This window comes from Centruroides sculpturatus, unplaced genomic scaffold (assembly GCF_000671375.1).
Source record: "Centruroides sculpturatus isolate CEXI.00-Female unplaced genomic scaffold, Cexi_2.0 scaffold19, whole genome shotgun sequence".
NCBI lineage: Eukaryota > Metazoa > Arthropoda > Arachnida > Scorpiones > Buthidae > Centruroides > Centruroides sculpturatus.
The window spans coordinates 800,134-827,977 of record NW_019386694.1 but is presented as its reverse complement, the minus strand read 5'-3'; the positions used below and the strand labels follow the sequence as shown (position 1 = coordinate 827,977).

At 27.3% G+C, this 27,844-nt stretch overlaps 2 protein-coding genes across 2 annotated transcripts; both read left to right on the top strand.

Annotated features, from left to right (window-relative positions):
- Window positions 1-79: 79 nt before the first annotated feature.
- Window positions 80-18,286, top strand: LOC111615621. Its single transcript, XM_023357034.1, has 8 exons — window positions 80-330; window positions 16,761-16,862; window positions 16,944-17,041; window positions 17,119-17,270; window positions 17,492-17,646; window positions 17,712-17,790; window positions 17,862-18,012; window positions 18,131-18,286. Exons 1-8 carry the CDS (start codon window positions 261-263, stop codon window positions 18,284-18,286), a joined length of 963 nt encoding a protein of 320 aa, XP_023212802.1. The 5' UTR covers window positions 80-260.
- Window positions 18,287-18,977: 691 nt separating this feature from the next.
- LOC111615594 lies at window positions 18,978-23,828 on the top strand. The gene is made up of 9 exons (XM_023357000.1): window positions 18,978-19,013; window positions 19,096-19,231; window positions 19,313-19,404; window positions 21,144-21,199; window positions 22,033-22,187; window positions 22,253-22,331; window positions 22,403-22,553; window positions 22,672-22,822; window positions 22,900-23,828. The coding sequence occupies exons 1-9, from the start codon at window positions 18,978-18,980 to the stop codon at window positions 23,022-23,024; spliced, it is 981 nt and encodes a 326-aa protein (XP_023212768.1). The 3' UTR covers window positions 23,025-23,828.
- The last annotated feature ends 4,016 nt before the right edge of the window (window positions 23,829-27,844 follow it).

Below are 27,844 nucleotides of genomic sequence, written 5' to 3'. Positions count from 1 at the left end.
GCTTGCCTTACTAGTGACGTCAAATTCGATAGAGTATGCGCTGTAAAAGTGCCTCTTGGCAAATACTCACTCACCAGTATCCGTCAAACAGTCCTCGTCTAGACGTTGAAACTGTTGGCTCTGTGCACTTAAACTCATTCATAGATTGAAGTTAATAAATTCGTAATTAAGATCAATTATTATGAGATACTTGCAAATTTCACGATCGTTCAGGTAAAGAAGGTTCGAAGGCTCCAAACGAGAGAAAAAAGAAAAATAAAATGGAATTAAATTTGTTGTTACAGTTCAGCTTGTTTGTTGTAATTCACATGAGCGGATGCGCTGCTGAAGGTAAATCTTTTATATATATATATAACTTTAGCTCTTGTAAATTTTAAAAGTGTATCGAGATTTTAACATTTAATTAAGTTTTCAACACGTGGTTTTTAGAGTTTTTTACCCTCTATTTTCGTCTATTATTTATTAAAAAAAAAGATCTTTTAAACGTAACTGGAACGTTCGACTTCGTTGATAGAGGATGTTTATATTTAATGAAATTGTTTTCCTTTGTAAATAATTGCAAAAAAATTAATTAATTACGTGGAAATTAGTGTAATTTACTTGAAACTTAAATGGTTTCTAACCAAATGAATATCGTAGAAAGATAACGAATTCTTTGATGCTAGTAACATATCCAGTAGGGCCCTTTGTTATTTATATGATAATCATCTTTTCGAAGAAGCTGAGTTAGATGTAATGCGAAAGATACGTGACAAAATAACCAAGGATAATATATGAAAATTATATTTTGGATGTCTTTTTTTACATTAACTTTCGGCTTTATATTCCTGTCCGAAGAGAATGTCAAAAGCGCAAAATTTAAATTAGTATCATAGAATGAATTTAATTAAATTTTGAAAAGGATTCTTGGTTCAGGAATCGAACTAATCCCATTTGGAAACATGCAATGATTCATTTACAATTGATTAATTGACTCTAAATGATTTGCATTAAGTGAAAGCGAATCCCGCAAAGTGTGTTGTAAGTTTTAAACTCCATTATAACATTAAGATTAAATATATTTTAATTTAAAACAATAAAAAATATATATATATAAATTGTTTACTCTTGTTTCAACCGACTTGGAGCCAACAAAGTATAGCGTTTAAAGCCACCAACATCAACCATACCCGAACAAAAATTAATGTGATAAATATTTGGAAAACATCCCAGAACACAAAATATATATAGATTTTTTTAAATTTTATTTCAATTTTTAAGGTTTATTTTAAGTAATTTTGCTGCCATAGTAGTTTATAAGAATATTTTAAAAATTTATATTATTAAAAAGAAAAGAGGATGAAGGTCAATGACATTTTATATAGAGGAATATGAATATGTGCTGCTCTTTAATATATTAAATCCCCTGATGTGTTGAGATAAAAATAACGATTTAGATGATAGATGAAATAGAAACGGATCACAATAATAGGAGACTAATTGTGTAACTTTATATGGGGCAAAATGTTATTGTTATTAGCAAATGTTACGTTCCCAAGGTTAGTTTCTTGTTTGCTTGATCCTGACCTCAGAAAGTAGAAAGGACGTGAGAAAAATCGCATTTATTATGTACATATAGTTACAATATAAAAATGACGTACATTATTCATGATAAAAAGCAGCAATCTTAAAGAAAAACTGAGCACTTATAGGGTATTTGATGTAAGAATTTAAGAAAATTACTATTGAATCTTCGGATAAAACAGATGTTGAAAGACAAATAACGTGATAGAAAAGAAAATAAGGTAGACAAATATCACGAAAATAAGAGAAAAAAAATACATCAAATTAAGTAGAAATGTGTTTGAGTTAGTAAATTTAAATATCTAAGATAGTTTATAAAGAAAGATCGAAGAAGAGGAAAAAAATTAAATAAAATACACGAATCGAAACAGGAATTCTTGTAATCAATTTAAAAAAAAGTAGAGAAAAAATGGCGAACAAATAAAATACAGAAAAACTTTCGCTATTGTTAGAAAGACGATAATGAAATCTGTACGTTACATCGAAGACAATTAATATAAATTTTCGGAATTCTTAAATGCAAAAGATGGAAACGATAAACTGACAAACAGATCAAAATGAAATGAGTAATGGAGAATAAAAGAAGAAATTGATAAAAAGAAAGTGAAAAGAAGTGACTTAGTTTAGTTAATAAGACTAGAGAAAAGAAAGAAGGTGTAATGAGATATGTATTAGAAATATTGGAAGAAGAAAACCTTGCAAAATATCATTGTGGATAACCAGAAAGATAGGAATGCTAACAAAACTACAAAGGAATATTGATAACAGAAAATACGAAAAATTTCATTGAACATGCCTCAGAGCGAAAACCAAAGATGAATAAGAATAAAGATAATTTGATTTTTTTTCCTTCTTCTTCTTCTTCTTCGTCTTTATAAAATCGAATGTAAATTATCGTCTCTCTATTTTTATAAAATTAATTATAAGAATTTGAAATAAACGCTACATTCGATTTTATTCCATTTTATAAAAGGAAAATAATAATTTTATGAAACATTAGTATCTTTAACCGAACAGAGAGTTATAAATATATATTTTTAAATACATTTTCCAAGCTTTTACTTCGGAAAAATGTGAATTGAATGAATGAATTCTAGCTTAAATCATAGGAAAAAAATACAAAAAAATTCTATACATATAAAAATTTTTTCATGACTTCAAATCAATGGTAATTTTTATCTTGTTTATTGATTCATTCATATCAGAAACAAATTAAATTAATTTTTTTTTTTAATTCGTTTATTTACTTTTTCTTTCCTCTTTTCGCTACGTTATATAAACATTAAAATTCATAAAACAGACCGAATTCGCTACAAATTCTAATTTATTATATTAAATATCAAAACGTGATTTATCGCATCTAATTAAATTACTTCACATTGATAACTCCTAAAGCAATAAGCGAATTTATTATTTTCTAAACCCGATTTTCTTTCTTAATTTGGAGTGGAATTTTTAATGAAGGGTCTTCTTAATACGCGATTTATATGTAAAATTAAAATACCTAGCTATGAAAGTATAATGCATTTTCATGGAAATGAAAAATGACGACTGTTTTTATCCACATTTATAAATTTTAATTTAATTTTTTATGCACAATATTAAAGTTATATCGAAGTTTTAAAGGAGAATTTACTTTTTTAATGCATAGATTTAGTTTTGTTTCGAGTCTGTTTTGCGCATTTATGGTATAAGAATTCGGCTTTTAATGCTAAAATTATAATATATGAGGCTTTATTTAGCAAATATTCGTTTATAGAATTCAAAATTCATTAAAACTTCCATAGATTTAAATTATAGAAATCGAGTTTACGGGGTTGAAAATGTTACATTTAAGATTGGAGTTAGTTTCAAAGTGTTATATATAAATTGGTCTGAGTTCCGGTTTCCTAAACCGTTAAAATTACTAATTAGGTTATAAAATTCGATTTAGTGTAGAAGTTGAGTTTAGTATTAGATTTATAGTAATTGTACATACTTAAATTGCATTATATTGTGACTATTATTATAATTTTTAATATACTATATTTGTATATTTGAAAGTATAGCAAGATATATGGTATAATTATAGATTTCATATGTAAATAATGCTACTTCAAATAATTATTATTATACTTAATTTAATTTAGTAAAATTAAATTAACTTTCAATGTCGTAAGTGTTCTTGATTGTAACACGTTTTATATGTTAATTTAAATTTATTTCCACTTTAACCTCGATGATAGTCTTTTGATTTACTGGCACATTGATTCCTTACAGAATACATGGAAAATTTCAAATAATTTACGATGATTTTTATAATTTATAATGATTAACACGATCGTTATAATATGATGGTTACAAGTGTATAATTTAGATTCCATAATTCGAAGCACTTTTTATATAGCATATTAAACGCAAATTTCTTTAAAAATACGCCCAAAATTTTCTATTTTAAAACATAAATATTAATTTTAATAACTTTTATGATTTGTAACTTTCGTTTCGTTCAGAATTTACACTGTTTTTTGTTTAAATTCCAAGTAATGACAGTTATATTAGTATAGATGCAACACTTTGCTGCCTCTCAGAATCAATTTCAGTTATTAGAATATTTTTTAAAATTTTACTTTCTACTTCCATGTCTTTTTGGTTAAGAAATAGAGAATATATTTTTAGTTTTATACATGAATACAGATATATATATATTGTAAATAAAGTATTTAAGATGAAAGATAATGGCATTATCAATGTCGATTGAACATTAGATTTTATTATCTGGTCATTCAATAATATTTATCCAGTATTCCTAGTTATTTTTCTCTCCCCCTGCCATTCAGGAACTTCAGAAGATTGTCAATAACACAAGGAGGACGTTTTAACGATCTCATAATGACTTTAACTATTTAACCATTTACTTTTGTTGTTATTTAACATTTGTACTGAGCGAAAATGCTCAACATTCTAATTTATAAATTAGTAAACACCTGAAAATATGTATTTAGTATGAAATGATGACTATAGCATTAATTATGAACTAAAATATAATGAAAAGGCATAAAATAGAATTGATACTATCTTAAAACCTTAAATTTAGAGCTAAATATTAACTCTGAATTTAATTCTGTAGTTCAAAAACATTAATTAAATTAATCTTATAAATTTATATTCATAGTCCACGTGTTTATAGGTTTATAAAAAAAGAATCAATCATTAAAATAATGTCTCCCAGATGATTAATCAGTCTGGATTCTATCGAGTTTCTGGAATTTTTATCATACAAATGCCAAATTGATTCCCAGCTGGAACAGAAGAGATGAGAAAAACGTCAGTAACATAGCTGACAAGGACATGCTGATGGCATTTCTCTTACATGTCACGTCAACAGGAACCAGATAAAATATTCCATGTCCATACACCTCTGCAACATACCGTGTGTACAATACGAAAACGAAAGCAAAAACTTCCAGCCTATTACTACATCTTTCTAAGCTGCCACAGAAACGTCAATACTCCTGTTTCTTCCAGATGATAAGCAGCTGCATTTTTTTTTTCGTTCAGAATTAAATTATAAACTGCGGATAATACTAGTGTTACTCTCTTTACAAAGACATTTTTCCTATCTTATACTGTTCTTTATCATTTTCTTGTTTTACTTGTAATTAAATTTACGACGTAGACAGCTTTTTCTGGATGAGATCCGATGCTTTTACTTTTAATATGATGTAAAGTGATTATGGAATAACCATTTACATCGCATTAAGGTTTCGATAATATCTCTTTATAATTCATTACTGTTAAAAAATTATTGATATTTAAGACATTCAGTTTCTAATTTTATTAAGAATTTCTGTTTTCTCGATAATATCTCATTCCCCCTTTTCCTTTTAATAGAATTTTATGAATTTAAATCGAGAATAATATATTTTTTAAAGAATTTTTTCATGTATTTAGTCAGAAAAAATTAATTAATCATTCATCTTATTTAATTATTCGTTCGTTTATTTTTTAAAATATTAATTGATTTTTACTTTATTAAAGTTTCAAAGGTTATATTTATTCAATTGAAGAGTAAAAATTCTAATGGATAAGTTGTAAACAATGAGAAATAATAGCTGAAATTTTTCGTTTTAAATTGTAGAATTTGAAGAGATTAAAGAAAAAGTTAATTAATTAAGGTCTTCAAAGACGAATTTCTAACATTAACGAACCATTAAAATGAGTACAATCGATATATAAGATTATGAACTAGTGATCTAGATGATTAACAGGCATTTAGTTTTTATTTTCTTTTTCTTTAAAATAATTATTTAAGATTAAAACTTTCTAAGTTAAAATAAAGTTTTTGTTAATTAAATTCCCGTTTAGTAACGAAATTAAGAAAATTTTACTAGAATCGTGTGAGTAAACACATTTAAATATTAGCATATAAACAAGTATACTTTATATTTATGCCTAGGGCCTTTTCAGATTTCAAAAGAGGTCCAAGCCTATTTTTATACATAAACAAATAAATTTAAAACTAAGTTGAAGTTTGTTATTTGATAAAAGAAAAAAGTATCACTTATAGGTTACAGCTTAGGACCGCAATGAGCCTAAATCCGATCTTTTCGAGGCCTCAGTATATTCAAATATATATTATTTTTTAGTAAATTTTGTTAATATAAAAATTATGAAATCTTTATTGCTTAATATATAAGAAATATAATAATAGAATGAAGCTCGGTAAATGTGAGGCCCCACTGGCTTTATCATAGAGTGAATCAGAAAAGCTCTATCCATGCTTTCATTCTTTGTTTAAAATGTTCATTTTTAAAAAAAAATTATTCTACTATATAATTCATCTTTTTATTCGTAATTGAAGTCTTATTGTTAAAAATGATTTTTAAAAATTTATTTTAGAAAATCCCTGTTTTATTCTTTGCTAAAAAAAAAAAGAAATAATAGTATTGATATAGCCTTTGATGAAATAACCATTTAGTTCATTGTTGAAGGAAAATCTTCAAATTTTAGTTCATCTCAAGAAGTAATTATCTTCAACAATGAGCTAAAAACGGATTATTTTCTACTATGAATCAAAAAATAATCATTTATTTCAGTTTATCGCCGAAAAAAATTAAATATAATTGATCATTATTCGTCACTTATAATATTTCTTTACAGTTTTTCTACAGCTGAATTTTAAATTGGTCATTCTATACAGTTAAAAAAAATATATACAAAAATTCAGAAGTAAGAGTACAAAAACAAAAAAAAAATTTAAGGATTTTTATAACCGTAAATTGAGCTTATCTGAGCAATATGATAATAAAATACAGTAACTACTTGAAAGAAATCAAGAAATTCAACTTTCTTTTCCATGATCAATTTTAAGTATAAGAAGGAAAAAATAAAAAAAAAAAAAACAGGAAGAATATATTTCATAAATCTTCTCGGTATATAAGCTGCACTGCAATATTCTTAGTAATAAATCAGGGTCCATAAAGCGTGCGTGCAGCAAAGTCACCACCCATAGTCTCTATCTTCTAGGTCCTTCACCGATCATTTCCAAGCTCTATGGAAGGTCACTTCACTTCTATTTTTTCCTTTAACGGAATTCTCTTTCACTTCAATTCTCTTTTAATTTTTTTTTTCTATACTAGAACGGGCGAAATAAGATTTAATTTATTTTAAATTCTTAGTGATGAGGAGAAATACTTAGACAAAAAAAAAGTATGAAGTATGTGTGCGTATATATATATATATATATACACACATATTATTGCTGCATATTTAAATTTGTATTTATGAGGAGGAAAGAATAAGCGCAATTTAATACAGAGTTTTATTATTGTATATATAAAATAATAATAATAGTTAGAATATTTCATTTTTTCCTTGATAATATAGATATTATATATAAATATATGTACATAAAGAATTGTGTGTGTGTGTGTGTGTGTATATATATATATATATACGATTTTGTAGAGCAGTGACAGATGAAAATAATACGATTCAATAAAGCAGAGAAAATCCGGAGAAAATTTTTTTCCTTTCTTGATTAACTTGGGGATTTAGGAAATGAAAAGAAAACAAACGTATGTTTATAATTCATGAATCCTTTATCGTTTTTTCCCTTCCATCCTCCTATTCAACTATTTTTTTTATTATTTTTTTTGGAAGGGGACCAAAATAAACTTATTCATCAATCCCAGTGTTGTAGATTCTCATCAAATGGGTTTACTTTCGCTGGTGGATCGACTATAAAGACCGACCCTGTCTTTCGAGATTTGAATATGGTAATGATGGTTATTGATGCAAATAATCTGCATCGACTTCTTTCTCTTTGATTAAACAACCGAATGTTTTGCAGTTTTTGAACTCTATTGATAGATTTTGTAAATGTAAATTTAACTTTTAAACTAATTTAATTTTAAGTTAGAAAACAACCGCTGCGGTTTTTAACCTGTTAATGCTTCTGTTGTTAACATTCACCCCTTCCAAAAAAAAAATGTGGTCTTGTAATTCATAGAATATGAAAATTTGAAGAATGATTTAAACCGGTAATATATATACATTTTCGGAATACTTCCTGGTTGTATGATCATTAAACAAGCAGAAAATTAAAATCCATGAATTAGTGTATTCAACATGCGAGACTGATTGAGGTCAACAGAAACGACGTACAATTATATGAACTCGAGACTGTTTTGACCCCAAATACATTACATAAGATGAAATTCTTGTATTTAATCATTAATAATGATAAATTGGTTTAGAGAAAATATGAATGATTGATTCCATTACTTTAATTAAGTAAATAAAAACGAATATATTAATGATATGTATACTTATATATAAATGGAATCACGTGTGACTACATAATCGAATTTTGCTTTCACTCTATGCATTTGCACAGTCACCTAATCTTCTTGAAACCTACCTTATCGATCTTCAGATCACTCGAAAGGAAGAGAGAAACCAGACTGGAAAATATAAAAGTATTTGATAGAATTAAATGTTTGTTCTTCTAATCCTAACAATTCTTTTTAGTTTAGTTCCATCTAAAAATATTATATTGACGAGAAAACTTTTAATGTGTTGAAAATTTAATTTATTGATATAAATGATTTCTTCTTCTTTTTATAATAAAAAGCAATATTTCATTATTTCTTTTTTTGGAGTTAATGTTAAAATATTTCATTGATAGAATTTTTTTTTGTAAGGAAAAAACATTTGATAAAATTTCCTAGATTTATTGTACATTTGCCAGTAGAACATAATAATGTTGTAACTTAGAAAAACTCTTTTCTCAGAGTCATAAATCTTCTTTAGAATGGTTATAAATTTTTGAAAAATTTTAAATAATAAATGAATATCGAAAGAATTTTACACGTGATATAAATAATATGTTATATTTTAATGTTAAAGTTGATTGTATCCAGGTCCTCTGAGAGGTCAAGAGGGGACCAGATCACTTGCCTTTTTTGAGGCTTCAATATATTAAAAAGACAAAATAAATTATATTAAATAATAAAATTGGATTTAAAAAAGTTAAGATTTTATTCTTTATATACAAGAAATGCAATGAAATTTGTAAAAAAAAAATTTTGAAATAACCATAAATGTGCGATGTTTGACCCATGGTAAGGCCGCGATATAACCTAATTTATCTCTTTTATTTTGCAAGTTATCCACTGGAAACAAACGAGTTTTAACCGATTTCCATGTCTAATAATTGATTTAACGTTTTACTACTGGTTACAACTAAGAATTTTGGCAAAATTCCCATTTTTATTGGAAGAAATGTACAGCTGATAAATAGTAACACCCACATATATAAAACTAGTTCCGGTACAATGCTCTTTTCACGTAAAAATATTTCTTGTCAACTCTGCAAAGCCAAATGCTGTAAAGAAATGCACAAAAGGAGTACATGTATGTTTTATGCATTTCTTTAAAGCTGAATAAATGCGTAAAAAATTCATTGAATGGTAAGCTTATGTTTCCTATAAATGACAAGGTTTACCAGCATAGTTTTGGTGAATCGACACGACAGTCATGCGTTAATTAACGTAATAGGTTGACGTGGTGGCCACATGATCCATTACGTTTAGTGCCACGAAATTGCATACTATGTCATTCATCAGAATCGATAATTTATCAGATAATCTTGTATGCACCATTGGCCGTATCGATAAAATTAAATTAAGCTCTTAATTCTTACATTAATTAATTAATGGATGATAGTTTATACACGAAATAAAAGTGGTCGGTGAGTTACCACTCTCGATAAATGACGTGGCACAATTGAGATACGTCACTTATGAGGATTTCTGTTTACGTTATTCTGTTTTAAAGGTCAGATAAGAGAATTTTTTACACTTTTAACGCATCACAACTAAAAAGATAAACGATTTGGATGCAAATTATGATAAGTTACGTGCGTTTAAGACTGTACTTTACCTCGTCTATCAAACGTGGTAACTTAAATGTCTCCATATATCACATGGAAAGTTGCAATCATTCACGCATTTGTTACTATCGAAAATCGTAACCGAGAGCTAAAACGTTTATATTAATTGATGTAGAATGAAAGAATTTATTGAGTTTGCTATATTAAACTGTTTGCTTTGCAACCAGAATATTAAAATGGCAAAGGATTTAACGGGGTTAATAACATCACATGTCCTAACTGTTAGTTATATCCAAAGTGTTTAACTTAAATCCATGTTGTGTGCTTAAAAAACGAATGGTTTTAGTATTTAAATTTACTTTAGAAAATTTTCGATGTGGCAGTTAATGTGAACCGAGATTAAGAAGAAGCGGGTGGTTTATCTTGATTGACGTTTTACTTCCTACATCGATCAGATGTTGATGTTATCTAATCACTTTGGTGGGTAAAGTCGATTAGCCTCTAAAGATAGATCCTGGCGAATCATTACCGATTACAGGGATATTTCACTATTTTCAACTCGTTTGGTTTGTCTTGAATAATTAAGCAATTAATTAATTAATGGTTGGTCTTCTTTTTTTCACTTACTGTACTGTACTACTATTATTTTTGATGCGTGCAGAAAGCTGTTAAGCTATAAAAGGATTAAGTGATGAAGATTACAAATGATAACGTAAGATGAAAAAAAAGACTATAAAATTAACTTTAAAAGCAGCATTTAAGTAATTTTATTGAGTATTTTATAAATTTTAACTACGCTATTACTTTTATTCAGCTTTATTTTGATCAATTTGAATTTGTATCATCATTAAATATATGCTACATTTATTGAGCTATGATCATTAACTGTTCTGATCCATACTTTTATGGATCAATTATAGTAAATCCATACTTTTCGAGATTATTTTTACGGCTAAACATATGTAAAACTATTGATTAACGACAGTGAAGACCATTTTTAAAAGTTATATGCAAAAGATTTACTTTCTTTGATTAAAATTAAGCAATTCCATTGCATACAATTGTTGATAATTTGAATGGTTTAGGCTTTAAGTTAAACTTTTTCAAATTAATTTTATTAAACTTTCAAAACGTAAATTCAAGAAAATATATTTTCTATTTCGTAAAATCACAGAAAAAAATTCTATTTTACAATATATATTTTAATAAATTTCTACATCTTGAGAGAGTTTCAAAAACTAATTACAGATAAATTGAATTTCCTAAGCAATTGTTTAGCCAAAATTAATTATACATTATTTTCATATTAATCTGAGTTGAGATATAATCTAGAAATTTAATAAATAATAATGATTGCATTATCGATTACACCGCACGTAATAAGTTTTAAAAGAAAATATATTAAGATACCATACAATTATAAAGTATTTACTTTTCCTCATTAAGAATCTCTACAAAGAACGACTTCTAGTGCTTTAAGTCTTTAATATTTGGAAAACAATGTCTAAAAAGTCTTAAGTTCTTCTAAGATGTCTTATATGTTAATTAAATATTCAATATTTTTCTAAATAAATAAATTTTAAAAAATACACCCATTGATTAAAAACTTCTTCAAACGGGGGAAAAAAATCACAAAAATTTCCTCTATTTCCTTTAGGAAAAAAAATTATTACCATATTTCAATTGAAGATAAAATACTTTCCATTCCTGTTACACTAAATTGGAGCAATCTGTGATTTTTTATTTCATATATTTTTTATATTTATAGGTTTTTTTTGGCAACATTCGACTCTCTCTCTCTCTCTCTCTCTGCTCTCCCTCCCTTTCTTTCTCTGTGCTACAGATATGAGCTGTAACTTACAACTCTTATTTACATCATGTAAATAACAGGCATTACTACACACAAAAAGGGGGGGAACAAACGTCAAAAATAAAAGTGAATAAGTAGAATTCCCTTTCTTTCAAAACAAAATTTACCAATAGCGCCTTGAGATCCGGATTTTACACTATCTTGGATGTTGTTCGGATGTATAAAGTCGGCAATGTCCATTTATCTACTGTCAAATGGGTCGATTTTTCTCTTGTTTCTCATAAACCCCCTTCTCCTCTTTATTCCTTTCTGTCACACAAGCGAAGAATATTTTAGTCATCTGATAATGTTTAAATGATTCGAGTAAGTTCAATATTACTGCATTATTAATTTCACAAAGTGACATAAGTTAGTATCGTTTGTACATGCTAAATAACAAAATTATAATGGTGTGTTTCTTGTTCTTTTTTTTTTAATATTAAATACACAAAGTGACATAAGTTAGTATCGTTTGTACATGCTAAATAACAAAATTATAATGGTGTGTTTCTTGTGCTTTTTTTTTTAATATTAAATACAGAAGTATTTAAAAACAAAATAAAAAAAAAAAGGCATAGGCAATATTGGATATACCCTTGTGATTATAAAAACAAAAATAAGAAAAAGGCAGGCCAAAGTTCAAATGAAGTTTCTCTCAATTACGGCTTCTATGATCATTTTACTTATATCAATGTCCATTTTCAAAATACGCAGGTACCACACCCTTTAGTAGGAAGGACACTGATCCAGTATTTCCTTAAAACAATACTATGCCTGTTGTTTTTCACACTTTTCTGACAACTGTAGGCTTTGAGTATCTCCCAGCTCTTCATTTCTATCTTGCAAAATGCAAGATAGAAATGAAGAGCTGCAATATATCAAAAACCTAGCAGGGCAATTTGGGGTTAATATTAAGGCCAGCAAAACAATAACAGCAAAACAATATAATTATACCAATAAATAAANCATTTTTTTTAAAAATCTAAATAACTTATATATTTTTATTCTATATATATTTTAGTAGAAAAATTCAAAAAGTTGCCAAAGATAGTGATTGATGTGAAAAGAAATAGTCGTTATACTTTCATGAACCCTTCTATAAGGTGTTTACTATTGACAGATACAAGATTTGGGAATGGACGCAGGTGGCTACTTGCTTTTACTTTATCAACATAAAGAACGGGTTCGAAATGTATCACCACTTGTTGTTTTTTGATGTGCATGTAAATAAAATACAAAGAATTCTATTCTTTATTCAACAAGAGAATCCTTTCTTCAGATTTAACAGTTTCTATTAGGGACACAACAACAATGGTGTGTAGACTTGTCTAAAATTGTTTCATGGATTCGTTAATAATCTTCAGTAAATTCTTACGTTATAATAAGCATTTATACGTGTGATAATTAAAAATATTTTAAATTAATACTTAAAAGATTTGTAATTACTTATGAAATAGTAAACCGATTTGGCGTAAATTAAATAAAACATTGAATGGAAAAGAATTCATTATTTTATATTTTTAACAACAAAAACTTTGCTGAAGATAAGGAATCGCAAGGAATATACAATGTTTTCTTTATCACTCAGCTATATTGCAGAGCACATACACCTACTAAAGTGTCAAAAACCATCTCTTCCGTAAGAATAATTAAAACAACAACAACTTTTAAAATTCTTCTAACGTCTACAATCATTTAATTCCCATTATAATCTCGCAAAGTGTTTCTGCTCGGTTATAATACTACGGATAAAACCGGTTATTATATTGTCAGCGCAATTAAGCCAGGTTTAAACATCTGCAACATCCCATTGACTATCTCTACCACAGTTACGTACATACATTCAAGATGAGCGAATTAATTGATAAACTAGCGAAAGCTCGCAAACTAAACCTAGACAGTTATTATTACCTTATACAGTAAACTAAAACATGCATTGCACATTTAATGAGTCAGATCGTTGTAATCTAATGGATAAATTTTTAATGTCATATCTGTAAATTTGTTTTTAAGCCTTCAATTTTAGGATATTTAGAAGATAGGAAACACGGCTGTAGCTTTTATTACGGTCGTTTAGTCTTGGTTTACTCGATTATAACTGTAAATTTTAATATGAACTCTTGTAGTCGTTATTCATCTAAATTGACTATAACTACTACATCCAAACTGATTGAAAATTTGGAATTGTGGTTTCTGTCTTTACTACTCTTCAAATAATCACTAAATGATGAGATTCTATGAGAGAAAATGTATATGGGATTTATCTACATATACATAAACATATATATATATATATATATGCAGTATATGCGGGTCACCTCTCTTCTCTTGATAACAAATGCTTTTCAATTCGTGAATATAAAAATAACTTTCATCTCCATAAATTGAAAAATCCATGAAAAGTAAATAAGGGACTATGTTTGCCACAAACAAAAGATATTTTTATGTCAGGGGATAAAAACACGCGAATATAATTTTAGATTTTTCTTGGCGAATATCCAAATATCCTCATTCCGTATTCATGAAAGATATATCTCAAATAATGATGATAAAAATTGGAGTATACATATCTAAGATTTCTCGTTATCAAACTTTCATTCTACTTATTATNTAGTGATCTAGATGATTAACAGGCATTTAGTTTTTATTTTCTTTTTCTTTAAAATAATTATTTAAGATTAAAACTTTCTAAGTTAAAATAAAGTTTTTGTTAATTAAATTCCCGTTTAGTAACGAAATTAAGAAAATTTTACTAGAATCGTGTGAGTAAACACATTTAAATATTAGCATATAAACAAGTATACTTTATATTTATGCCTAGGGCCTTTTCAGATTTCAAAAGAGGTCCAAGCCTATTTTTATACATAAACAAATAAATTTAAAACTAAGTTGAAGTTTGTTATTTGATAAAAGAAAAAAGTATCACTTATAGGTTACAGCTTAGGACCGCAATGAGCCTAAATCCGATCTTTTCGAGGCCTCAGTATATTCAAATATATATTATTTTTTAGTAAATTTTGTTAATATAAAAATTATGAAATCTTTATTGCTTAATATATAAGAAATATAATAATAGAATGAAGCTCGGTAAATGTGAGGCCCCACTGGCTTTATCATAGAGTGAATCAGAAAAGCTCTATCCATGCTTTCATTCTTTGTTTAAAATGTTCATTTTTAAAAAAAAATTATTCTACTATATAATTCATCTTTTTATTCGTAATTGAAGTCTTATTGTTAAAAATGATTTTTAAAAATTTATTTTAGAAAATCCCTGTTTTATTCTTTGCTAAAAAAAAAAAGAAATAATAGTATTGATATAGCCTTTGATGAAATAACCATTTAGTTCATTGTTGAAGGAAAATCTTCAAATTTTAGTTCATCTCAAGAAGTAATTATCTTCAACAATGAGCTAAAAACGGATTATTTTCTACTATGAATCAAAAAATAATCATTTATTTCAGTTTATCGCCGAAAAAAATTAAATATAATTGATCATTATTCGTCACTTATAATATTTCTTTACAGTTTTTCTACAGCTGAATTTTAAATTGGTCATTCTATACAGTTAAAAAAAATATATACAAAAATTCAGAAGTAAGAGTACAAAAACAAAAAAAAAATTTAAGGATTTTTATAACCGTAAATTGAGCTTATCTGAGCAATATGATAATAAAATACAGTAACTACTTGAAAGAAATCAAGAAATTCAACTTTCTTTTCCATGATCAATTTTAANTTATGGTGGCTTCTCGAATATCATCAGAATAAACACGTCAAACAAAAGCCCTTCTAATTAGTAGGACCTCTAGTGATTTGTTAACAAGCTTCTTTATTAAAACTGTATAATTACTTTATCGTAATGATGCGGATAAGAAAATTTTCTAGTATTAAAAAAGTTGTTAATATAATTATTCGGTTTATCTCTTAATAGTTGATTGTATATTTAACAAAATTTTAATTCTTTATAACCAAAACAGTATTTACATTTTTGTTCATTTTATTATATGATTTTATTACTGAATAAACGTAAATTTTAATAATAATTGAATTGTTTGGGTAGTTGCTTCAATAAATTTAATATTAATGTATTTAAAGCGACGTGTGAATTAGTTTAAAATAATACCAATAGATGGCGATTTTTGATTACCCCTGTACCCGAAATTTTTAAATTTTTTTCTTTGTCAAGATTTTTTAAATACGAGGAAAAATAAATATATTAAATTCGAAAATATTATTCTTAAAGTAGCCTATATAAAATTCATACTGAATTATAATCATAAAATTTGCAAAAAACAAGGAATTTCTGCATACACTTAGCTGTTATTGCTGTACTTCTTACAATTGATGTTAATAGATAATAAGTAATGAAATTATAAATACAGCCGACAACAAAAAATTACTATACTTTTCCACCTTTCAATATGGAATTTTCATATAAAAATTTAAATATTGAAAATTTAATGAGTTTCAATTCCTTACCAAAACATTTTACGCCCATTTTAGTTCATTACAAATTTAAATCTTAAGGGAACAACACGCCGAGGATCTTAGAAACTTAGTTGTAAAGTATTGAACAGTTATCGATTCCTTCACCTTAATATCACTAAGTGCAGATATTCGAGAATATAAATGTTTGCCAGATACATTTTTTTTACTTCTAACTTGAAAAAACTTTCCAGCTACAATATCACTTTCTATGTTTTCGAAATAAATACAGAGAAAATGGCCTTTTGGTAAATCCAATAGATCCAAAAGCCTCTATTCAGTAAGGAACTGAACTATGTTTGAAACCCTGTAAAAGCGTTTACGATCGAGCCAAATGGCCAACTCTGACCTTTCCATAAATATTAAGTTGGCACATAAAACTAAAAACGAAAAAAATAAAATAAAAGACTAGTAGAAGAATATAAAAAGAAAAAAAATGTATAATATTCTAGCATAAAATAATTCCTTTTCTATGTTCTTCTCCAGCGGTCTACGATGTTACATGTTCCTCCAAAGTAATGAAAATCACCATTTACATCAACGTTACAGAAACGACAATATATCTAGAAAGGTTAAAAGGTTATTACGGTATGTAACTATTAATTCTTGCGGTTTATTTTCTCTTCTGGAACTTGTTAAATAATTTATTAACTGAATTTATATCTTCAGGTTGCAAACCGGAAATTCAAAACGATCGTGCCACCTTTACTCTTTCTCTGGACGATATTTATAGTTGCGGTACGACTAAAATTTTAAATAAAGTTACGGTAAGTTTAATTTAATTATTATAAAAATAATTCTTCCACGCTCGAATTTCTTTCAATTTTTTCCTTTTTTTTTATAGGGGCAAAAGATATATTATCATAGAATTATATTAGAACATTCGAACGAAGATAAAGAAGTAATTCTGGTTAGATGTGTCATTCCTGGTGATCAAAATAAGAGAAGGATAAGAAATGAAAGGAACACTTTGCCTGAAGACTTCTCGGAACCTACGTTAGTGATGAGCTATATAAAATTAATTTTACAGTTTAATTTTATATATTTTACATTTATTCTTAGTAATTCATTGGTTTGTGAGGTTTGGTATTAAAATAAAATATTAAATATTTAAAATATTTATTACATAAATAATAAAATGGCTTATTAATAACGCATCACGAATTAACTATCGATATTTTCAATATTTATTAACTATGTACGTAAATTTATATCAGAAACATCAACATAACCGATTACATAGAAGCATACGCTGCTGTACCTTATTTAAATTTGGCATTAAGACAAAATGGAAAGTTTCTGGACACGACTCTACACGTTCAACCTGGAACATCTTTAGAAATGCTTGTATATTTAGACAAGAAAAGTTCAGGTAATTAGATAAGTTTTTATTGATTTTTTTACTATATTTTTACATTTAAAAAATCTTGTTTACAGATATATATGGCTTGCTAACAACTTATTTAAAGGTAACGGATAGTACACCTCAGCAGGAAGAAATCATTATAATGAATGGGTAACTTAAAAATTCTTTTACTTTTCATCTCTTCTACTCGGCATTATTATTCACTAGATGTTTTCTCGCAGATGTTCGATAGATCCTTATATATTCGGAAATTTTCAAACAAACGATAATGGAAACACTCTTTTCGCAAAATTCCGAGCATTCAAGTTTCCAGATTCCAATTATGTACTTTTTGTAGGAACCGTCAATGTGTGTTTGCAGAAATGCAAAGAGGTTAGACGTATATACAGTATAGTAATATAAAAGAAGAGGAAAACAAATTTTAACTTTAGATATGTGTACATAAAATGCTATTTTAGATAACGTTTAGATATTCTTCCTACTATTCTAGGTGCCTTGCGGAAATAACCAATACGGTTATGGCAGAAAAAAGAGAGAAATACCAGCAGAACTCCCTCAAGATCCAAATCGTGTGTTTGAAGTGGAAATGACCGCTTTTCTAAGGGTTGAACATTACCAAGATCATTTCACTTTAAAAAAAGGTTAGAGATATATTTAATCATTACCCCTGTACCCGAAATTTTTAAATTTTTTTCTTTGTCAAGATTTTTTAAATACGAGGAAAAATAAATATATTAAATTCGAAAATATTATTCTTAAAGTAGCCTATATAAAATTCATACTGAATTATAATCATAAAATTTGCAAAAAACAAGGAATTTCTGCATACACTTAGCTGTTATTGCTGTACTTCTTACAATTGATGTTAATAGATAATAAGTAATGAAATTATAAATACAGCCGACAACAAAAAATTACTGTACTTTTCCACCTTTCAATATGGAATTTTCATATAAAAATTTAAATATTGAAAATTTAATGAGTTTCAATTCCTTACCAAAACATTTTACGCCCATTTTAGTTCATTACAAATTTAAATCTTAAGGGAACAACACGCCGAGGATCTTAGAAACTTAGTTGTAAAGTATTGAACAGTTATCGATTCCTTCACCTTAATATCACTAAGTGCAGATATTCGAGAATATAAATGTTTGCCAGATACATTTTTTTTACTTCTAACTTGAAAAAACTTTCCAGCTACAATATCACTTTCTATGTTTTCGAAATAAATACAGAGAAAATGGCCTTTTGGTAAATCCAATAGATCCAAAAGCCTCTATTCAGTAAGGAACTGAACTATGTTTGAAACCCTGTAAAAGCGTTTACGATCGAGCCAAATGGCCAACTCTGACCTTTCCATAAATATTAAGTTGGCACATAAAACTAAAAACGAAAAAAATAAAATAAAAGACTAGTAGAAGAATATAAAAAGAAAAAAAATGTATAATATTCTAGCATAAAATAATTCCTTTTCTATGTTCTTCTCCAGCGGTCTACGATGTTACATGTTCCTCCAAAGTAATGAAAATCACCATTTACATCAACGTTACAGAAACGACAATATATCTAGAAAGGTTAAAAGGTTATTACGGTATGTAACTATTAATTCTTGCGGTTTATTTTCTCTTCTGGAACTTGTTAAATAATTTATTAACTGAATTTATATCTTCAGGTTGCAAACCGGAAATTCAAAACGATCGTGCCACCTTTACTCTTTCTCTGGACGATATTTATAGTTGCGGTACAACTAAAATTTTAAATAAAGTTACGGTAAGTTTAATTTAATTATTATANTTTGTCACAAATAATTCATTCGATTGAATTAATTTGAAAACTTTATATATTTTTTACATAATAAATTTTATTGATTTTTTAATATACTGAGATCTCAAAAGGCTAAGTGGCCAAGGCCTCTTTCCAACTATTCGTAATTTTTTTTAAATTTCTATTTTCTAGTAGACCATTTCAAAGTATAATATGGTATATTAAGGCTTTCTGCTGGTGATGATTAAAAAAAAACCATGTATAACACTCAAAAAATAAATTATTTTTATATATGAGTGTACTGTATTGTATTAAAATTTATTTATTTCAATTCTAACTTTTGCTTTATAAAGAGAATAAAAAGTTATTCCTTTATAATAATAATAATAATAATAATAATCTATATTTGGATTATTATTATTAACTTTAAAGCTTAACCAATTTATATCTTCCACTTGATAAAACAGGAAGAATAGATAATTAATGAAATTCAATGTCATCAGAAAAGCTAAATAGAATTTTCAATTAAGTGACACTTCAAATAAACTTTTATTAACCAACAATTCTTTTATTATTAGATAATTATCATCTTTATAAATCGAGTATTATTATATGAGATATCAAAGTAGAATGCAACGCAGTGGAAAGGATCTTCTTTACTTACCTCATTCACTAATTTCCAGAATTCTCCTAAGAGAATCTTTGGCACTCGAGAGTGAACATAATAAAGACACTCAACAAATGCTTTGTTATTATGGTGGCTTCTCGAATATCATCAGAATAAACACGTCAAACAAAAGCCCTTCTAATTAGTAGGACCTCTAGTGATTTGTTAACAAGCTTCTTTATTAAAACTGTATAATTACTTTATCGTAATGATGCGGATAAGAAAATTTTCTAGTATTAAAAAAGTTGTTAATATAATTATTCGGTTTATCTCTTAATAGTTGATTGTATATTTAACAAAATTTTAATTCTTTATAACCAAAACAGTATTTATATTTTTGTTCATTTTATTATATGATTTTATTACTGAATAAACGTAAATTTTAATAATAATTGAATTGTTTGGGTAGTTGCTTCAATAAATTTAATATTAATGTATTTAAAGCGACGTGTGAATTAGTTTAAAATAATACCAATAGATGGCGATTTTTGATTACCCCTGTACCCGAAANTCCTCTGTAACTTCGTCTTAAGTAATTTTCCTATTCGAATGCCACAATCTTTCTGGTCGTATAGAAATGGCACAAAGGTTAAAGTTAATTCGTTTAAAAATATCGGTTGACCTCCCTGAGAAATTTTCTTTGCATTTGCTCAAACCGTGTAAAGAACAAACTAATTAAGTTTCTTCTTTAGATATTAGACAATTTCATATTTCCTCTTTCTAATTTTTCATTTTACTATTAAAATAAAACATTTATATAAATTTAATTTATAAAACATCTCGCAAATCACATTTAATAAAGTTTTTCCCGGTTCGTTGACAAGGTCGATAGTTTAAGGCTCTCTTCTCGAGTCAAGAATCGCTTTTCAAGGTTAATTAATTAATTAAACGCTTTAATTATAAGTTCTCGCCTGAAATTTCGTCCACTGTAATTAAGATTCATGCCGACATTTTTCGGGACCAATGACCGATGACGTTGCATTTTAATGACTTTTAAGAGTTAGTTTCACCCCCATCTTGACTCTATACATTTTATATGTATTTACATAACTTCATTGTAGAATTTATTCAGATTCAAGCGAAATGCCACTCGAGGGATGCGAGAGAAGCGAAGTGTTCATCAAAGAAGTAAGACGAAGTGTTCTTCCATGTCGAACATTAAAAATAATGTAATAAATAAATTTAATTAATATGTTATTTTTCAAAAAGTTTTCTTAAATAACACAATAAAATATTGAACAATATTAAATGTGGTATGCCTTGTACTTAGCCATTTTATCCATATTTTTCTGTTTTATCAGACAGACAGACAGATATTTGTTTTTGTTTAATTATCGATAAAAATCTGTTATTGTTCATGGAAAATAAAGAACGATTTAATGACCCGTCACCTAGCAATAATATAGTGTCTATCTTTAACATAATGCTTACGTATCATTCACAATTGTACAAATATAATTACCTGTACAATAAACAGTACCTTATAAGTACATTTTCTAACTTAATATAGACGTCGAGGGAAGTTCTACGTGTGTAGAGGGGTGATCTATGACCATTCGTTATGTCAAAACAATTAATGGTCGCTTGCTACAGGTGAATATTTCTTGTGGAACCGTGACAGTTCTTTGTTCCACTCATGATTTGATTACCTAATGTTTCCTGTAAGGGTCAGATACTAAAAAAAAGTAGACGAGAGAGAACTATCTATTTAAGAAAATTGATATTCAGGACTCGAAATTGGGACTCTGGATCGCTTGAATTCTATCCACGTCTATGATTCAACTTCATTATGATATTCAAGAACAAAAATCCTTAAAGCAAGTTGTACAACTGTTAATTATATTATCAGTTTTAACAGTATATAATTTACATAAATAATAAAATGGCTTATTAATAACGCATCACGAATTAACTATCGATATTTTCAATATTTATTAACTATGTACGTAAATTTATATCAGAAACATCAACATAACCGATTACATAGAAGCATACGCTGCTGTACCTTATTTAAATTTGGCATTAAGACAAAATGGAAAGTTTCTGGACACGACTCTACACGTTCAACCTGGAACATCTTTAGAAATGCTTGTATATTTAGACAAGAAAAGTTCAGGTAATTAGATAAGTTTTTATTGATTTTTTTACTATATTTTTACATTTAAAAAATCTTGTTTACAGATATATATGGCTTGCTAACAACTTATTTAAAGGTAACGGATAGTACACCTCAGCAGGAAGAAATCATTATAATGAATGGGTAACTTAAAAATTCTTTTACTTTTCATCTCTTCTACTCGGCATTATTATTCACTAGATGTTTTCTCGCAGATGTTCGATAGATCCTTATATATTCGGAAATTTTCAAACAAACGATAATGGAAACACTCTTTTCGCAAAATTCCGAGCATTCAAGTTTCCAGATTCCAATTATGTACTTTTTGTAGGAACCGTCAATGTGTGTTTGCAGAAATGCAAAGAGGTTAGACGTATATACAGTATAGTAATATAAAAGAAGAGGAAAACAAATTTTAACTTTAGATATGTGTACATAAAATGCTATTTTAGATAACGTTTAGATATTCTTCCTACTATTCTAGGTGCCTTGCGGAAATAACCAATACGGTTATGGCAGAAAAAAGAGAGAAATACCAGCAGAACTCCCTCAAGATCCAAATCGTGTGTTTGAAGTGGAAATGACCGCTTTTCTAAGGGTTGAACATTACCAAGATCATTTCACTTTAAAAAAAGGTTAGAGATATATTTAATCTAATAAAAAAATCTCTAAATTATTAATAATTTAGAAATTTTTTGTTGGTTTTTTTTAGAATCCATGTCGGGAGAATACGAAGACACGCTGTCCAATCATTTAACTCAATCTCTAAATTCAGCAGGACTTTTATCGCCCACATTACTCTTTCTGATGACGACAATGGTGTTTTTCAATTACTAACGTAATTTATCGGCGAAAATAACTCAAAAAATATACCGAACTTTTCGCCGATCCGACCAAAAGTGTATGCAATCATCCACACTACATAGTACATTTCGATAAAAGTGGGAAAGAAGTGATAAATCTGCTATTAAAAAAAAAATGGAAGAAAAAAAGTCATCGCTCCAAGGGCAGCTTTCATATATATACATACATATATATAAAGACTTTTTATCTTCTCATATTGATTATTGAGTGGTTTCATACAAAAAAAATCATATTTAACTTACATGTTGTACAGAAAAATAATTTGCTCATATTAAATTATTTTCGTTAATATAATTTGTTTAATAGAATGAATATTTAATTGAATTTCATCATCAGCCAGACCTGTATTTGAAAGTATCAACAGTTTCACTCAAATTATTACCATTTTCTTCTATTAACGGGGTTAAGTTTATGGATGTGAAACGGTTCTTTTCTTTTGCTACACATTTCAAAAGTCATTTCTATTTTATCCATTTAAAAAAAAAATCTTAAAAGACTTCATTTTCATGATGAAATCGTTAAAGTTTTATGACTGGATTTTGATCAGCGTTATTGGTGAACTTCTTTACGAAACTAACAGAATAAAGCTCAAAAGAGGTTGAGAAAACAGGGTAAAAATCTCATTATTTAAACTTCGTTTCTAATAATTTTACTTAATAAATGGACTGAAATTTTTGAAAAAATTAAATTTTATAGATAGAGAATATATACGACTATTTTTCTAGAATGCCGAAGAGAATTTATGAATTATCATGTAAAAAAATTTTGCCAGAAAGTATTGAAATGGAGTCGTTATCTTCGTATAATTTTGAAATTTATCGAAAAAATGGAAGTGTAAAACAACAGAAAATAAGCACTTTTCTAGGGTTATTTTTATCGAAAATAGAAAACTGTCAACGCTAAGATGACTTACACAACTTCTCTCAATATCTTTTACTCGGGAATTGCTACAAAAGTCGTTTTCGGACAGTTGTCAAATTGGTATTTTTATGGTGGATTTTATAGTCTATCGGAAAGAACATCATAAGATATACAAAGAATATATCACAAAGATAACAGATTCATACAAAGAGAAACTCTTTTAATAAATTAACAATATCTTTTCAATCAATTTTTTAGACTAATGTAGAATCATATTCCACATTTTCTCTAATGTAAAAAAAAATAAAGATGCATAGGAACATCTAAAAAAATAAAAAATGCTCTCGTATATATACACGAGTCATTGATTTTAAAAGCTAATGTATAAGATAGAGAATGGTTATAGCAAATGACATGTCATTGCCATCCAGTGAATGCGGACAGGACAAATCGCTATAACTGATGTAATGCTATATCCACGTCATTTTCTCCACTAAACCATTACTTGGAATATCTTTTTACTGATTGAATTTGGAAAAGAGAAATTTCTCCAATTCGATTACTTTTAATCGACTTAAAATATATAATTTTTAATAAGTTAAAACAAGAAAACTTGTTATCAAATTTTACGTTATTTTTTCCACTGTGAAGTACTCTTAATAAAATATATTTTCCCCTAAATAATATAATTTTTACAGAATTTTATTAAGTTCTAATCAACCAGAATTTTGTACAAAAAATGTTTAAAAAATGTTTTTTTACAAAAGATATGTTTATAACATAAACATTAGAGCAATTTAATTAAGGGATGCAGCTGTACTAATGTATAAATTTATACTGAACAAATGGTATATGCTGGAGTGACAACATTAGAAAAAACTTTAATATCATGAAAATTTAAATGAGAATAATCAATATTTAAAAAATGTTTTTTTACAAAAGATATGTTTATAACATAAACATTAGAGCAATTTAATTAAGGAATGCAGCTGTACTAATGTATAAACTTATACTAAACAAATGGAAATATCGAGAATTTGCTAAAAATATTAAAAAATATTGCATTGATATTAACTTTTAAATATAATTTTATAGACAAATAAATAAATAAATATTGATTTTTTTATTGTCTGAAGATATTTTCTTCAGATCTAATCGTTAATATCAGAATTATTATTATTATAATATATATATATATNACATAATTTACATTCACGTAATAATTTTCGTATCTATTATGATTCTTGATAGATTTAACAATTGCCGTTCTCTTAATAAAATTTCCCAAGGACATTTTAGAGTCACTTTCTTAATAACCGAGACTTATCGTTGACATTTTTATAGATGGCAAACATCTCTTGCCTTTTCTCCAACTTCTACTTTGTAAAGAATGTAAACCTTTAAAAGTTGAAAATGTAGCGGATGATGTCTACACTTTATAAAATATTTGGCTTGTTTCCAATAATATACAGTGTTGATAAAGCCGTCTTCTTTAGTCCGACTGTCCTTCTGACGTTTTATCTTCTTTTCTTTGAATGACATCAGAAGGACATGACAACTCAGTCGTGCGAAAGAAGAGCGGAAAATTGCTCGATCTTATTCCTTTTTTTTTATTTTTTATTTTTAACCTCATCCCAAATGCATTTTTAAATAGGAAAACTTTCTTAGAAAATGGAAAAAATATATTTTTTTACTAGTAAAACTAAACTAATTATGACACTTCTTAAATGGTCAATCTTAATAACCAAAAGAAATAAACTAGTAAAAGAACGAAACCATTTTAATTAAAGGTCTAAACTAATAACCATATCTTAGAGAATATTAACTCATTTATCATTCTTGACAAATTTCGATTCATTTTTTAAAACTTAATTATTATAATTATACTGTATATCTAACAAAATCAATAACTTGTAATCTTCTAATCAACGTTGACAGCTTGAAAGTTCTTTTAAAAGAAATATTAAAATCGATTAATAAGTCAAATTTTTTTTCTTCTTACATTAAAAGTTTATCAGCAATTAGTTATAAAAGAATATTATAAAAAAATCCTGTTTATAAAAGATGGATGGCATCTAATCATCTTTTACTAAAGTGAAAATGAAGTTTACTCTCTTCCTAATATGGAAACAAAGTAATAAATTGGTATAGTAACAATAGTAATAATAATAATAATATGAACTACATTTTTAAAAATCTAATGTAGCTTACCTTTCTTAATAATAAATCGTTGGAAATTTTCCTTTCTGGGATTCAGTTCCAGTCTTGTTGTCTACTTCATAAACCAGAAACAGACTTTTATCTTTTCTATTATCCTTCAGTCTAGTCAGGATATCAACCTGCTGGGAATGACAAATCCTCTTTGGTATTGGCTGCAAATGTTTCTTGTTCTTTAAATTAGTCTTCTTCCTGGAATTTTTATATTTTCTAAAATGTATTCTATTCATACAACTTAAAAGAAATACTGTATATATATAAATTTCTTTTATCCTTTAAATTTTATTACATTATACTAAAGAGATCCTATAATTCTTTTAAATAATAACAAATGTTTACACATTTTAAATATATTATTATTGATATATATATATATATNAATATTTGCTAAATATCATTATTTCTCACTTACACCGGCAAATGTCGACATTCAGCATGCACTGATAGTGAATGTTGAATAAAAGTATTTTTATTACGTTAAGACAAAAATGCAACTTTTTAATACGTCAAAATAGGAGAAAGCTTAAGTAACAGCAACTGTTGAACCTAAAACGAATAGTACATTCTAAATCATTAATTTAAAGAAAGTAATACAATAATAAACTTACACATAAATTATGTGATTAACGTTATAAATCTAATTTATTGCAACAACTTAAACTGTTATGGCACTTTGAATTGCACAAGAGTCCCTTGCTTATACAACTGCATTTATTCGTGGAACACTTCTTTTTGCAATGACAGCGTGTATAGCATTGCCCTCCACTTTTTGAATTAGCTACAGCTGCTTCTCTCAGTGATATTTCTTGAGAATATCATCTATGGAAAGTAACTTTTCTTTACAAATTACGAACTCATTACCAGTATAGAGCTGCTTCAGGGTACCATTTTTGTTTGCTAATTTATAAAAGTCAGAGTCTTCTATTCCAAGAACAACCGCCAACGCATTTCGGGCACATGTACAGTACGGCCACGGTCGACATCAGGGACTTGTATTCGTACGGTATCACCAATTTGAACAGAAGGAAATGGTGAAGAATTTGGCGACAGACTGTCGCTTCTCTGTCGACATCGGCTTCTCGGCTGTCGTTTCGACCTTCACCAAAGCTTATCTGTGTTTGTCGACATACACCGGCGATTATTCGAATGTATAATAATAAAACCAAATATTCAGTCTTACACCGACGTATTTTGTATGTGTCGACATTCACCGGAGAATATCGACATTCTGTAATTTCGGTCTTTCACAGTAACATATATATATATATATAAACATTTTTTAAAGGAAAACTGTCAAAGACAAATTTGTAAGAGATTTTTTTATTATTATTGTTTATTCTTATAAACTTGACTTTGAATCTTTTTTACTGACTTAGCAATAAACAATCACATAATTTACATTCACGTAATAATTTTCGTATCTATTATAATTCTTGGTAGATTTAACAATTGCCGTTCTCTTAATAAAATTTCCCAAGGACATTTTAGAGTCACTTTCTTAATAACCGAGACTTATCGTTGACATTTTTATAGATGGCAAACATCTCTTGCCTTTTCTCCAACTTCTACTTTGTAAAGAATGTAAACCTTTAAAAGTTGAAAATGTAGCGGATGATGTCTACACTTTATAAAATATTTGGCTTGTTTCCAATAATATACAGTGTTGATAAAGCCGTCTTCTTTAGTCCGACTGTCCTTCTGACGTTTTATCTTCT

Coding starts and splice junctions, on each gene's coding strand:
- LOC111615621 (XM_023357034.1), top strand. CDS start 261: ATGGAATTAAATTTGTTGTTACAGTTCAGCTTGTTTGTTGTAATTCAC. Junction 17,271..17,491: donor GAAGACTTCTCGGAACCTAC/GTTAGTGATGAG, acceptor AATTTATATCAG/AAACATCAACATAACCGATT. Junction 17,647..17,711: donor TTTAGACAAGAAAAGTTCAG/GTAATTAGATAA, acceptor TCTTGTTTACAG/ATATATATGGCTTGCTAACA.
- LOC111615594 (XM_023357000.1), top strand. CDS start 18,978: ATGGCCAACTCTGACCTTTCCATAAATATTAAGTTG. Junction 22,554..22,671: donor GTTTGCAGAAATGCAAAGAG/GTTAGACGTATA, acceptor CTACTATTCTAG/GTGCCTTGCGGAAATAACCA. Junction 22,823..22,899: donor TCATTTCACTTTAAAAAAAG/GTTAGAGATATA, acceptor GGTTTTTTTTAG/AATCCATGTCGGGAGAATAC.